This window comes from Python bivittatus, unplaced genomic scaffold, assembly GCF_059951505.1.
Source record: "Python bivittatus isolate LINGU-HERP-01145 unplaced genomic scaffold, Pbiv_v1 ctg000080_np1212, whole genome shotgun sequence".
Taxonomy (NCBI): Eukaryota; Metazoa; Chordata; class Lepidosauria; order Squamata; family Pythonidae; genus Python; species Python bivittatus.
In genome coordinates, this window is record NW_028277035.1 from 58682238 (window position 1) to 58695110 (window position 12873).

General features: G+C 39.6%; 1 protein-coding gene across 5 annotated transcripts in view; it reads left to right on the forward strand.

Moving 5' to 3' along the window:
• Nucleotides 1-12873, forward strand: part of CACNA2D3 (calcium voltage-gated channel auxiliary subunit alpha2delta 3) — a 577343-nt gene that overhangs the window by 292988 nt on the left and 271482 nt on the right. For all 5 annotated transcript variants that reach the window (XM_088134187.1, XM_088134188.1, XM_088134191.1 and 2 more), the window contains exon 10: nucleotides 12644-12733. In XM_088134187.1, coding sequence (XP_087990313.1) covers nucleotides 12644-12733 — 90 coding nt within the window. The remainder of the gene's footprint in view (nucleotides 1-12643; nucleotides 12734-12873) is intronic.

Genomic DNA, 12873 nt, shown 5'->3' on the forward strand with positions numbered 1-12873 from the left:
TTGGGCATTTCACAAATTGTTCAGTTTGCTACATTAGGTCCTTGATGACTTTTATTTGTTTATTTATTTTATTTATTTATTAAATTTCTCACCCGCCCATCTCCCCCCAATGGGGGAACCCTGGGCGACTCACAACAAACATTAAAAACATAAATATATATATACATACATAAAACATCAATTAAAAGCATTACTAAAAAAGGGGAAGGATTACTAAAAAAGGGGAAGGAGAGTCCAAGAAGAAGATGAAAAATCTGAGGCTGAAGACAGGAGGCCTCTATGGGGCTAGCCATCCCCAGGCTTGAGATATTCCCTCCCCACCCCAGGCCAAGTAGCAGAACCAGGTCTTCAAGGCCCTAAGGAAGGCCAGGAGTGAGGGGGCCAATCGCACCTCCAGGGGCAGAATGTTCCAAAGAGGGGGGGCTACCACAGAGAAGGCCTGCCTTCTGGACCCCGCTAATCAAAGTTCTTTCACCGAGGGAGTCCGAAGCATGCCCTCTCTGTGTGATCGGGTGGGACGGGTTGAAGTCATAGGGGAGAGACGGTCCCTGTGATTTCACACTTTATTTACTAATTGTCACTTTTGTCCTGAATAGATAAAAAATACACACCACATAATACTAAATACAAATTTAAAATTTATAAAATAAGATAATAGAATCCATAGATTTGAGGAATACAATGTAAAACTATTGCAGAGAGCTGTGAAGCATAATGGATATATTTCTTTTCTGATACCATAAGAAAAATGTGAAAGCCACTTCGGTCTAGTGGTTAAGGTGCTGGACTAGGAATGGGGAAACTGAAGTTCTAGTCCTACCTTAGGCATGGAGCCAACTGGGTGACTTTGGGCAAGCCGCCTCCAAAGTCATTGCCACAAGAACTGCAGGGTCTTGTCCAGACAGTCACCAGGGGTCACAACTGACTCATCAGGTTGCTTAATGTTATTTTATCCCATTAGGTACTTATTAATAAGCACTTAGTTACACAGAAGATGTACTATAGAATAGACAGAAGATTAACTGCAGAATCACCCTCTTGTATAAACTGTATATGATAACAGTAGAAGCTGTGATCAGGTTTATCCCTTTTCAGAGGAATTATGTGGCCTGCATTGTTTTGTGGAACCATACAGATGTCTTCGTTGCCGTGCTAAAACCTAACAGCCATGACAATAACCATTCAGCATGCCATCTAGAATATAGGAGTAAAAAAACTGATTTCTATTAATGGATAATGTAAGCTTAATTTTTTTAAAGATGCAGTCTGCATTGGTTGTAGTGAAATCCTATTGGCCCCCACTGTGGTAAACTTTAGGACTTAGTTCCTCTGACAAGTCTTTGGAAATGAACACCTTGCACTTTGTGTGTTCCACTGTAATTGGATGGCATGTTCTGTTTTAATTTGATGTCATCTTACTGGTGTTATGTTTTTTAATAAAGCTTTTATTATTGAATTGATAATGACCTGCTTGGAGTTTTTATAATTTGGCAGTTTGCAAATGCTGTTGAATGAATGAATGAATGAATGAATGAATGAATGAATGAATGAATGAATGAATGAGAAGTAGATTTATGATGAAAATATTTATATCAGTTCAGGGGAAACTTGTTCTCTCACTGTGGAGTTGGGTAGAAATAGAAGTGCATCCATGAAGCATGCCTTTGTGATGTTTTTCTTTGCTGTAACAGAGACTGCAATGCAAAGGTAAATAGAGGCCTATATGACTGGCTTCACATTATATTCCATCTGAGAGGTGTCTAATGGCTGGTTCAAAGCCACTGAAATAGGTGCTTTGAAACACGCAGGAGAACAAGACAACCATGGATGCATTTGCATGTGGAGACAGTTGGGAGCAGTTTCCAAAATAGCTACATGAAAAGCGTAGTTGCTTTCCTTGTTTCAAAGCAAGTGTGTTGTATGTGCTGTGGGTTGTATGCATTGCAAAGCTCTTTTTTTTTAAGGTGTTTGACAGCCCTAGTGTCAAATTAAGTCTCCCAGACAGTTTTATTTGAGTTGGCTTTTAATAGTCACAATTAAAATAGAGATTCTGTTCTTATTATTGTCTCATTGGATGTCCATTTATTCCTGCTCTTCGTATCTTTGTGTATATCTGCCAGAATAAAATGTAGTTGAAGACTACATCCGGTGGGGCCAAAATGCACCCACCGCTTCTATTAGAGAGTGGCTAGCTTTCACAAAGCTATACTTATTAGAAGACTTGGGAGCACCATCATTACATCTTTTAAGGCTAATATACATGGGCAGTAAAAATCCAGATAATCACTAGATAGCAGCAGGCAGCTAGAGTGTACTGCTTCTCTTTGTTGCCATCTAGTAATCACCCATATTTTTGCAGCCCAGATATATTAGCCTTAAAAAGTCCCTCCCCTTGCCCACCTTTTTTTTAAATGAACGGCAGCCATGATTTGAATTGGGTCTATGACCCAGGCAATCTAGGTTTATTCTTTTCTTCTGCCCAATTTCCTTATCTTAAATTGTTCTTTACTGCTGTTGGTCACATATAGGAAATTATTGAAATTTAAGTCAGGAGAGAAAAAGTTAGATATCTCCCTTCCCTTAATTTCACAGCAACGATCCAACAGTATAGAAGTATATCAAGAATATGTAGGGTATTCAGATCATAGATCTCCATATCAAATTACTTTGCTCATGAGGTGCAGAGTTTTTGTGCAACCTTGTTGTGACTTTCTTGAGTTCCATGTAATACAAGTTTAAATTATGTTCATTTTAGCAGAGAGTACTGTCTGCTTGTCAGTTTATTGGCAGTAGGCAGTTCTGCAAAGAAAGCCTTTGAGTAACATCTGAATCAAATGAACTGTTGTAATGAAATGAGTTTAAGTGGCAAGTTTAGTGTCAGAAAAGTTAAAGCATTTGATATGTTTACATGAACAGCTTGTACATGTACAAATTTGGAAAATAAGCAGGCCACCTAGCCTCATAATGTTTTATTAATATGCTCTGTTTCTGTTACAGTTTTAAAATACTGTTGTTGTTTTTTTAAAATATGTGCAGCTTATGTCGTATCAGAGGAATTTCCAACTGAAGCTAAATACTATAATTTCATATACAGTACATTTCTTTTCACTCATTATGCCAGCATCTCAGTCCCATTCAAGGTGCAGTACACTAATGGAGAAAGTATTGATATGCAGGTCAGTTATCTTCTGTAGAGTGGAATGCTCATATTTTTCTGCCTTTGTAATTGTAACTGAGCCATTACAAGACAAGGAAAATAAAATAAGCCTTTTTTTTTTTTAGAAAAAGTAGACCAATTATTTTTCTCATAAGTTGTAGCCATTTTGTTTGTGTATTTATTTAATTCATTTATACTTGTTCTTCACCCTGAAAGGCTTCCCAGACCTAGGAAAAATGGGCAGGTGAAGGGGGGGGGGGAAACACGAGGATGCAGTCACTAGCTCATACTGTTGTAACGGCCAGATGTAAGAGAAATGGGTGCTGACAGAGGTTCAGGCAACACTGCCATGATGAAGACCTATTACTGTTCTTTACAGGGCAGTTCATTGATCTCAGTGTCTTCTGAGGTGGAGGAGTGACCTCTAGCCCAGCTAATACCAGCAGTAATGCACAACTGTAGCAGTTCCTTGCTGCTTTTATATATCACTGTAGCCTCTTTGTTGTTGTTGTTTAGTCGTTAAGTCGTGTCCGACTCTTCGTGACCCCATGAACCATATTGCGCCAGGCCTTCCGGTCCTTCACTGCCTCCCTGAGTTTGCTCAGTTTCATGGTCATTGCTTCAGTGATGCTATCTAACCATCTCATCCTCTGCCGTCCTCTTCTCCTTTTGCCTTCAATCTTTCCCAGCATCAGGGTCTTCTCCAAAGAGATCTCTCTTCGCATTAGGTGACCAAAGTATCTGAGCTTGAGCTTCATCCATTTATATAGTGGAGGGCTTCTGACTGTGCAAAAAAATATGAATGGGCTGATGCAGCCTTACCCCCTGATCCATCCTGCAAATAGTGCTCTCCACATGATTCAAGACTCGACTAAGGCATTTGTGTGAATGCTTGAAAGTGACATTCTATATGAAGCATGAGGCAGAGGCTCACATAAAACTAAGGGTATATTTTGGACAGTTCTGTGAATTGTCCTGAATATTGACACCTGATTCATATTTCTAGTGCAAAAAAAGAGTACATATTGAGTACTTCCATAATTTCATGTGGCAATATGAACATGTAAAAACATGCTCTTTTGACATGATCACAAATTTCCAACCCTGGAAGGGTTGAATTCCCTGAACTTCAGGGAAAGAAGGAACCCCTGGTGTTCAAATCTGAGTTGTTTGGAATGTCTTCCACATGTACTGGTTTCATAGTCCCATCCAATACAATTGGATATAGCTCTGTTTCTTGTATGGGAAGCAACTTTCAAAACTTGTCTAAGTTTTAGGAATAAATCTGGGGAGAATTGGGTGGGAATGCTCAGAAAGCACTGCAGTGAAACGAATAGCCCGTTTTTGAATCCTGTCTTGCATGCTTATTACTTAATAACTTGTGGATCTGCTAATGTGGGGGCATATTCATAAGACCACTTTGCAATATAACAATTTAGAAGGGAGCTATTGCAGTTAATCTCTTTTTGTGTGAGTTGCCCTTAAGCCACGTTAACTCCCAACTGAAGTTCAGTTTGTGGAGAAATTTCTAAGCATCCTGCATAGGAGATGAGAATCTAGATTTGCATTCAGTCTTCTTCTAGTGCATTACATTATTTCTCAAACTAGCTTTAGAAATGAATGTCCTCTTCTCATTATTTTTATAGAGTAGTCTGGTTTATGGTTTTGTTATTAAGACAGTCTTGCCTTTCAGTACGTCAATTTGTAAAACATTCCTTTTTTTTTTCCTTTTCAAAGTGGGAAATAGAGCAGACAGTATTTTATCATTGTCTGTACTTTTTCAGCAAAATTACAAACATGTGCAACTGCCTAAGTTAATGCAAGTTTACTTGGGCCAAAAAGTTTTCATGTTTGAGAAACTCCATATTACATGTTTCCTACCTCTTAGGAATTAAATGACTATCTGATTTAATGCAACTCTATATTTAAGGCAACAGTACCACAATTTGCATTGTTTTTTCTTTATACATTAAAACACTCACAGACACACACTTCTAAATATTTCCGGATGAAATTAAATTGACAGTGCGCCTAAATGATGGGTACATAATGGAATCAGAAGCTTACCTGTGTCTATATTTTTAACCCATGTGACAATGAAACCTCTAATAGATTGTGTTTGGGTGAATGCGGTTACAATTCTCAGTGAAACATGACATACAGTTAACATTTCTGGATTGTATCTTTTTTTTTTTTTAATGGATGAGCTGCTCATTTTTGACAAGATCATGATGCTAGCTAGGACTATGCCAGAAATTACTTCTCCGTTTTTTGAGCATTCTCGCTCCATTTGATGGGAAAGAAATTGCTTTCATATTTAAGTGTAAATAATATTCTCATGGATGAGATGCAGGATCCTTATACATACCTTAGTCACACAGTAGCCTACCTTTCTTTGTATCACTCTTTCTCCAGTGATCTGCCACCTCCCTGGCTTCCCACAGTGATATCACTAGGAAAACATCACTAGCAACTTTTTATGATGGAGCTTTTTAAAAATAACAGCATTAGCGATAACTGCTTTACTTGGTTCTCTTTTGTACAGTTTTCTGGATTGATTACTCCTCTGTCTGTCCAGAGTAGTTCCCAGATATGGTGCTTAGACAGGGACATATCCATCTTGAATTTCCAAGTGTTTCCCTTTATTGTCCCAACTTGGATCAGGAAATCTACACCTGCTGATTGAATGGGTTCAATAGGACTATAGGCAAAGAGTAACAAACAAAGGGACTGGAACCCGATCTGGCTTGGGTCTCCATACTTTTGGGTAGGAAAAATAACTGACCTAGCTTTTTACTGTGAAAAAAAGTACATGTCATTCAGCCTTCAAAAGTCATACTTTTCAGGAAAAAATGCATAGAGGCAATATCTTTATTAGAACACTGCAAATGGTTCAGTGTCCAAGATCTCTTTATCAGTGAAGGTGGGGAGGGGAGGAAAAATGGATGAATGAGAGAAAAAAAATGTGACTGCCTTTGGAGGCTGCCAGTACTATGTTACATTGTTAGGGGGAGTAAAGGAAAGATGGGCATCAAAACTTACCCGGTACAGAAGCCTGTTAGCTTTTGCTACAGTTCTCTCAAAGCTGCCTGTGAAGAAAGAACAAGCAAATTCTCCCATTTTGTAAATATAAATTCTATCAATTATATTCATAACTCTTTATGTTTCTGGATTCATATTCATATTCAAAAAATCTTTTTTTAGTGGAAAATTGAAGGGAAAATTGACTGGTATTTATATTAACCACACTGGATATAATTTAAAGGAACAAAACTAAGTCAAATCCAAATTGGGTACAATTGCCTAGGCTAGGTATGCTTATGACCCTAGGTGATTTAAGGGAGCTAGCCAGGGCCAGACCTGGCTGGCACTTATATGGAATACCAAGACTATAAACTAAGCAGGGAAGTCAAAAGAACATTCTAGAAGAAAGCAATGACAAATTACCTTAAGAAAATTACATGGACATGTCCATGAAGTCACTAGAACTTGAGCTTGACTCAAAGGAGACTTTGCTTTTTACAGTAAGGGGCACAGTTCTAAAACCTCTTTCACATTTTCTGATAGGTTGATGCCATTCCTGTGTTGTCTAGCCTTGAGAACATCATGGCAGGGAGGCCTGTGGTCTCTCAGGTCACATGGTGTGGCATCCACATCTGCAGTGCCATCTAATTGCACCCTAAATATAGTGAATGATAAATAAAAATAGAGAATAAGAATAATAATGTCTATGCCACTGTGATGAAGAAAAATGTTGCCTCCTTTGTATTATCGATATGTATAGACCTTTGCATAAATACATACATGCATATACATATACCTGATGTAAAGAACTAGGGAGATGGCCTTGAAGGAGATAGGAGTTGGTTTCCTGATCTGGTCTACACTGTGACACCTATGTATGTATGTATGTATGTATGTATGTATGTATGTACTGTATATATGTATGTCATTATTTCCTCTAGGGGCTCAAGATTGTTTCTACTCATTTTATTCTCACAGTAACAATCCTGGGTTATAAACTGAGCTAGAGTTAGTATCTAGCTCAAAGTCAGTCCTTGATCTCTATGGTCATTTGAGGATTTGAAGCCAGCTTTCCCCAGCCCCTGCCCAATCACTGAAGTCAAGATGATAAATGGTTAAGTCCTTCCTGCCTGCCTGCCTGCCTGCCTGCCTTCATTGCTTGAAGTAGTATTTGGCAAAAATGGAAAGTTGGAATTGTGAAACCTGAGAGTCTTTCAAGACCTATGCCATCAAAACTGATCCCAAGGAAAGATTTTCCAGTGTTGTGTTTCTTAATTTCTGGGTCCAACAAAATAATTGTCACCTGTGTCATATTATGAACCTGTCATTTTACTAATCAGACATCAGGATATAATTGCCTTAATTGCCTATTTAATTTGCATAAAATTACCATTATGCTATATGTAAACAAGGTATTTGCATATGCACAAAAATAATACACATTTGAAGGTTTGGTGATTATAAACGAAAATTATGCATGCATATCAAAATTAGTTCCAGAAAGTTGCGTTGTCTTCCTAGGATTCAGATTCATGGACAGTCAAGTTCTGGTTCCTTTTGTTCTTTGTCATATTTGCTTGTATTTGAGTACAAAACATGTTGTTGTTGCTGGAATGGCAATCACATGTCCAGATAGCCTTCATTTAGCACTCTGGCAATGTTTCACCATGTATTAGGACAACTTTGAAGCTGTCATTGCCATTATCTGTCAGATGTTCAACAAAGGCTCTTATGAAAAGAGAAGAAAATATTTTTTTAAGATTCCAAAGAGCTTTGATGTGTTGATACATCCTGCTCCCCAAGCCATACTTCTTGCATGAACAGTGGGGGGGCGGGGGGGGGCGGAAAGATCATTCTTCCATCTGTATCTGTATGCTGGTCCTGTGACCATAACAATAAAGTCAACGAATTACTCTGAATTATCTTGATTTACTGTGAAGAGCTGTTTGCTGATGCTTGTAGCTCGTTTGCCGCGCGCCGTTGCATACATCCTTTTCTCTCCCGTTCTACTCCTCCTATTAACAAAAACAGCTAAACTAACCAGGAATTGAAAGCATACTGAGACTTCCAAGGTATGTATACTGGTTGGTTTGTCCTGGTTTATGTTTCTTGCCATGTTTGCAAGCAACAAGCTCTGGTTTGGATGGTGCAGTACTTTTTCAGTTCCTGGTTATGTTAGTTGCCACTCAAGGTAAGGGCTAAGAGAGACAAGATTGGGGTGGGGGTGGGGGTGGGGGTGGGGGTGCAGCATCCTGCAGGTCCTTTTTTTTTTTTTTTTTTAACACATCTGACATTCTCTCAAAATAAAGAACACTTTGTGGGAATTGTTTTTCACCCCAAATGGGGGGAGTTTATATTGAATTATGTCTAGGGTGGGGATGAAAGGGAAAGTTTCAAGCCTCACAAGATTCTCTCTCACAGAATCACAAATACAGGGGACTGTTTTCCAAATATGTGATACATGTCAGAGAGCAATGAAATACAGAGTTCAGGTTTTAGAAAAGATACCTCCATTTGTGGAACAAGAAAGGTATATTTTCTTATTTGCAGTGCCCAATCCTTACTGCTTTATTTTATTATAGGTACCGAAAAGGCATATTTGTTCAGTCTCCTAAGATGACAAAGCTTTACAGCTGAGACCTGAAGTGGGCCAAATGATTGACAATAATGGTCATCCCATAATATGTTTTTGATAGTCCAATAAGTCATTGAGATACTTGATTATGAGTATGCGCCATCAAGCTGGTGTCAACTCTCAGTGATCACATAGATAGACTTTCTCAGGATGATCTGTTTGCAAACTGGTTCTTCAGATTTTCCAGTAGTGTACCCATTGCCGCTGCAATTAAGTCCATCCACCTTGCTGCTGGCCATCCTCTTTTCCTCTTTCCTTCCACCTTTTCCTTATAAACTTCTCAAGAGACATAACTTTAAAAAGCAAAGGACTGGATGCAGTTAAAAATAGTAAAGCGTATAAATCAGGACAGTTGCTTTCATCAACACAATTCTTACCCAGAATCACCTAGCGGCATCTGCTTAACAGGAGACTTGAAGACAGTAAACCTGATTTCTTTGCATATGAACTATTTCCAGTATATTAACATTTGGCATGAGCGTCAGTGTTGCATTCATACACTTTTCAGAAGCACTTTTTTCCAAACATGTTGGTATAAGTCCCAAGTGTCGGTAATGTAGGAAAAGCAGTTGCATTGTTTGCTTTCTTCCCGGCTAAGTGAAATGGCTGTGCCTGTAGCCATATGCAGAGACAGCTGGGAACAGCTTCCAAGCAGCTGCCTGAGCCTTGCCAATGCCACAGATGCTCGAACTGTTTGAAAAGAGACCTTTGAATTGTTGTGAAGTCCCTCTTTTGCATGCTTTGTGCAGCTCTCATGCTAACATAAGTCTTTCTTGTGACCTTATGCTCCATTTAGAAACACTTCGCTAGTCCTTTCAATTCTCCTCAAAACCTTGTGGAGTTGAAGTCATAATGTGGGAGCTTTTATTTTGAAAAAAACTGTCATAAAAAGCTTAGACAACGTATTAACTAAAGAAAATAAGTAGAGACTTGTCCCCAACAAGAACAGGAAACTGGTTTCCGCTGTGATACAGCTACATGCAGAGCCATCTAGTTCATTTCTGGGTTTCTTAGACTTGTGTCCCAATCTTTTTGAAGTACAAGGCAGCCTTCCCCAAATTTTCCCCACAGCAAAACTTCCATGAGGTAGACTGGGATGACAGATAGTGATCAGCCCAAAGTCACACAGTGAGCTTCTATGGCTGAATATGGGCTTGAAACTGGATCTCCTTTGGTTTTAGTTTAATCACTTACTATTCTACTGCTCCAGGTCACTTAACTGTATAATGATACCAAACAAACAAACAAACCCTTTGGGACTGATGAGTTAAGAGTTAAGATGAGATCGTGGGATTCCCTTGGCTTTCTTTCAGTTCCATAAGAGCAGTTCAGGAATAGGTGCTCTATCACGATGAGTTCCAGAAGCCTATTGTTAAGGACTTTCCTATAAAACTGAGTATGTGTCGCTTCTTAGATTTCATATTCTATATGCCTCAGCCTGAAAGAGAGAATATCATTAACATTGTTCAAATGCTGAAATATAAATTTGATCGTTTATTAGTTTGAGCAAAATATGAAATCCATTCCACAGCATCTGAATTCATTATAGCTTAAATGCTTATTGAACAAGACTTTGAATGTTTTGAAATACTGAGATGCACAAACCAAATTTACTGGGTCAACATGAACATTAAGTTACACTAATTGCTTTGGAAAACCAGCCCCGGTTTGTGGTAGCAACATATGCTTCAAAATGGCCTTAAGCTGATTTTTTCCCCTCTTAACTTATGAAAAGTTTTATCATTCACTGAACTGAATAAATCCATTACAGTGGTACCTCGGGATACGAATGCCTCTACTAACGAACTTTTCGGGTTACGACCAGCTCCAGCCGCAAAAATTTACCTCGATGTGCGAACTCCGCCTCGGGGTACGGCCATTTTTCCGCCCTGACATGTGGTCCGCGGCCATTTTTCTGCCCCTGACATGTGGTCCGCGGCCATTTTCCCGCCGTGCGGCGTGGCGCCTGGCCGTTCTCCTGCCCCTGACGCGTGGTCCGCGGACGCCAGAACAGATTAACGGTAATTACATTGAACCTTATCGGAAAATTTGCTTCGGGGTGCGACCAAATTCGGAGGGCAGAACGGATTAACTGGATTTACATTGAACCCTATGGGGAAATTTGCGTCGGGTTACGACCAACTCAGGATACGCCCAGAGTCATGGAACGGATTAAGTTCATATCCCGAGGTACCACTATAATTTAGTACAGGGAAAGTGTTTTTTATAGGAAATTTATGAAAATAATTAATATTAGGCATTGCAGCATATAATTTCCTTTTATATTTAATAACGTGTCACTTTTTCCCTTGTTAAATCTAAATGATACACTTTCCCATTCATGGATTTTTGCATTTGGGGAAGAAAGACCAATTTGTTTGGTTTAATTTAAAGGATGGGGTGCCGGGCAAAATGGGTATGAGATGGATTTCATCCTGAGGTGTTTCTTTGTTGATAGCAAATTCCAGAATGAGATCATAGTTTATTATTTATTTATTTATTTATTTATTATTAAACTTGTATGCCACCCATCTCCCCCAACGGGTGACTCTGGGCGGCTCACAATAACAAAAAAGGAAAAACACCAATCCCTCCAACAATGGCTAAAATCCATAAATAATTAAAAATGGAAACATGCATTAAAAATATCCTAACCACCCCCTATAAATTTTAGCCCTAAAACCTTCAAGATGCTGGGGGGGGGGCAACCCATCACCCCACCAGCCATCTCCACAGATGTGAGCCCCCATCCGGCCCCCAGGCCTTCTGGCAGAGCCAGGATTTAACCCCTTTTCTGAAGGCCATAAGGGAGAGGGCACACCAGACCTCGGGAGGCAAGATGTTCCATAGGACGGGAGCCACAGCAGAAAACGGTCTCTGCCTAGACCCCACCAATCGAAATTCCTTGACCGGTGGGGTCTGCAACCTGCCCCTTCTGCTGGACTGAGTGGGGCGGGCTGAAATAGCCAGGGCGAGGCGGTTCCTCAGATAACCTGGTCCTGTGCCATGAAGGGCTTTAAAGGTAATGACCAACACCTTGAATTGGACCCGGAAACAAATTGGTAACCAATGCAGCTCACGCAACAGCGGTGTTATGTGCCCTCCTAGGGGCATTGAGAACTGTCCATGCCGCCACATTCTGCACCAGCTGTAGCTTCCGGATACTCTTCAAAGGTAGCCCCATGTAGAGCGTGTTACAGTAGTCCAACCCGGAGGTGACCAGGGCATAAGTGACCATGCAGAGGGCCTCCTGATCCAGGAAGGGGCGTAACTGCCGCACAACACGAAGTCGTGCAAAGGCCCTCCTAGCCACGACTGCCACCTGCTCTTTGAGCAGGAGCCGTGAGTCCAGGAGGACCCCCAGAATTATTAATTTGTGATAATATAAATAATAAAACTGTGGCTAATAAAAAGATCATCATATACTTCATGACTTACTGTGGATAAATAGACAATATTAGGCTGGAACTGAACATTCAAAAAACTTTCTGGGATAGATGAAATTGTAGAACTGCTTTCTTTGTGTTGCAATTAAGGGTAAGATAAAGGAATGGAAAGAATTTCAGAAACTGGGCAAATCAACCGTGTTTGGCTGGTGGTTGCCATTATATTTTCCAACAATGGAGATTACTACTGTATCATAGCATAGGATGACTAACCTCTTGGTTGGTCATTTTGTTTGCTTCAAATCGATTTGCCTTGTGATGCTGAATGAGTTTGCTTCTTTACAAATGTAAAAGACTCCTTGACTTTAATAAATTGATTGTTTTAAATTTTAACTCTTCCAAAATAAGTTGTTTGAAATCCTCTTTCTGTTTCTTCTGCAGCACTTCAGGGAACACCTTGACAAACTTTTTGCCAAAGGGATTGGAATGCTGGACATTGCCTTAGTTGAAGCTTTCAATATGCTCAGTGATGTAAGTTCATCAATTTTACCTTGTCTTTTGTTTCTGATTTCGTCTGCTGGAAAATAATTAACTGATATTTCTTTCCCATTTTAGAATTTGTATTAATTATGTTATCCTTTTACATGGGCAATGTAGCAATTTTTACTGTA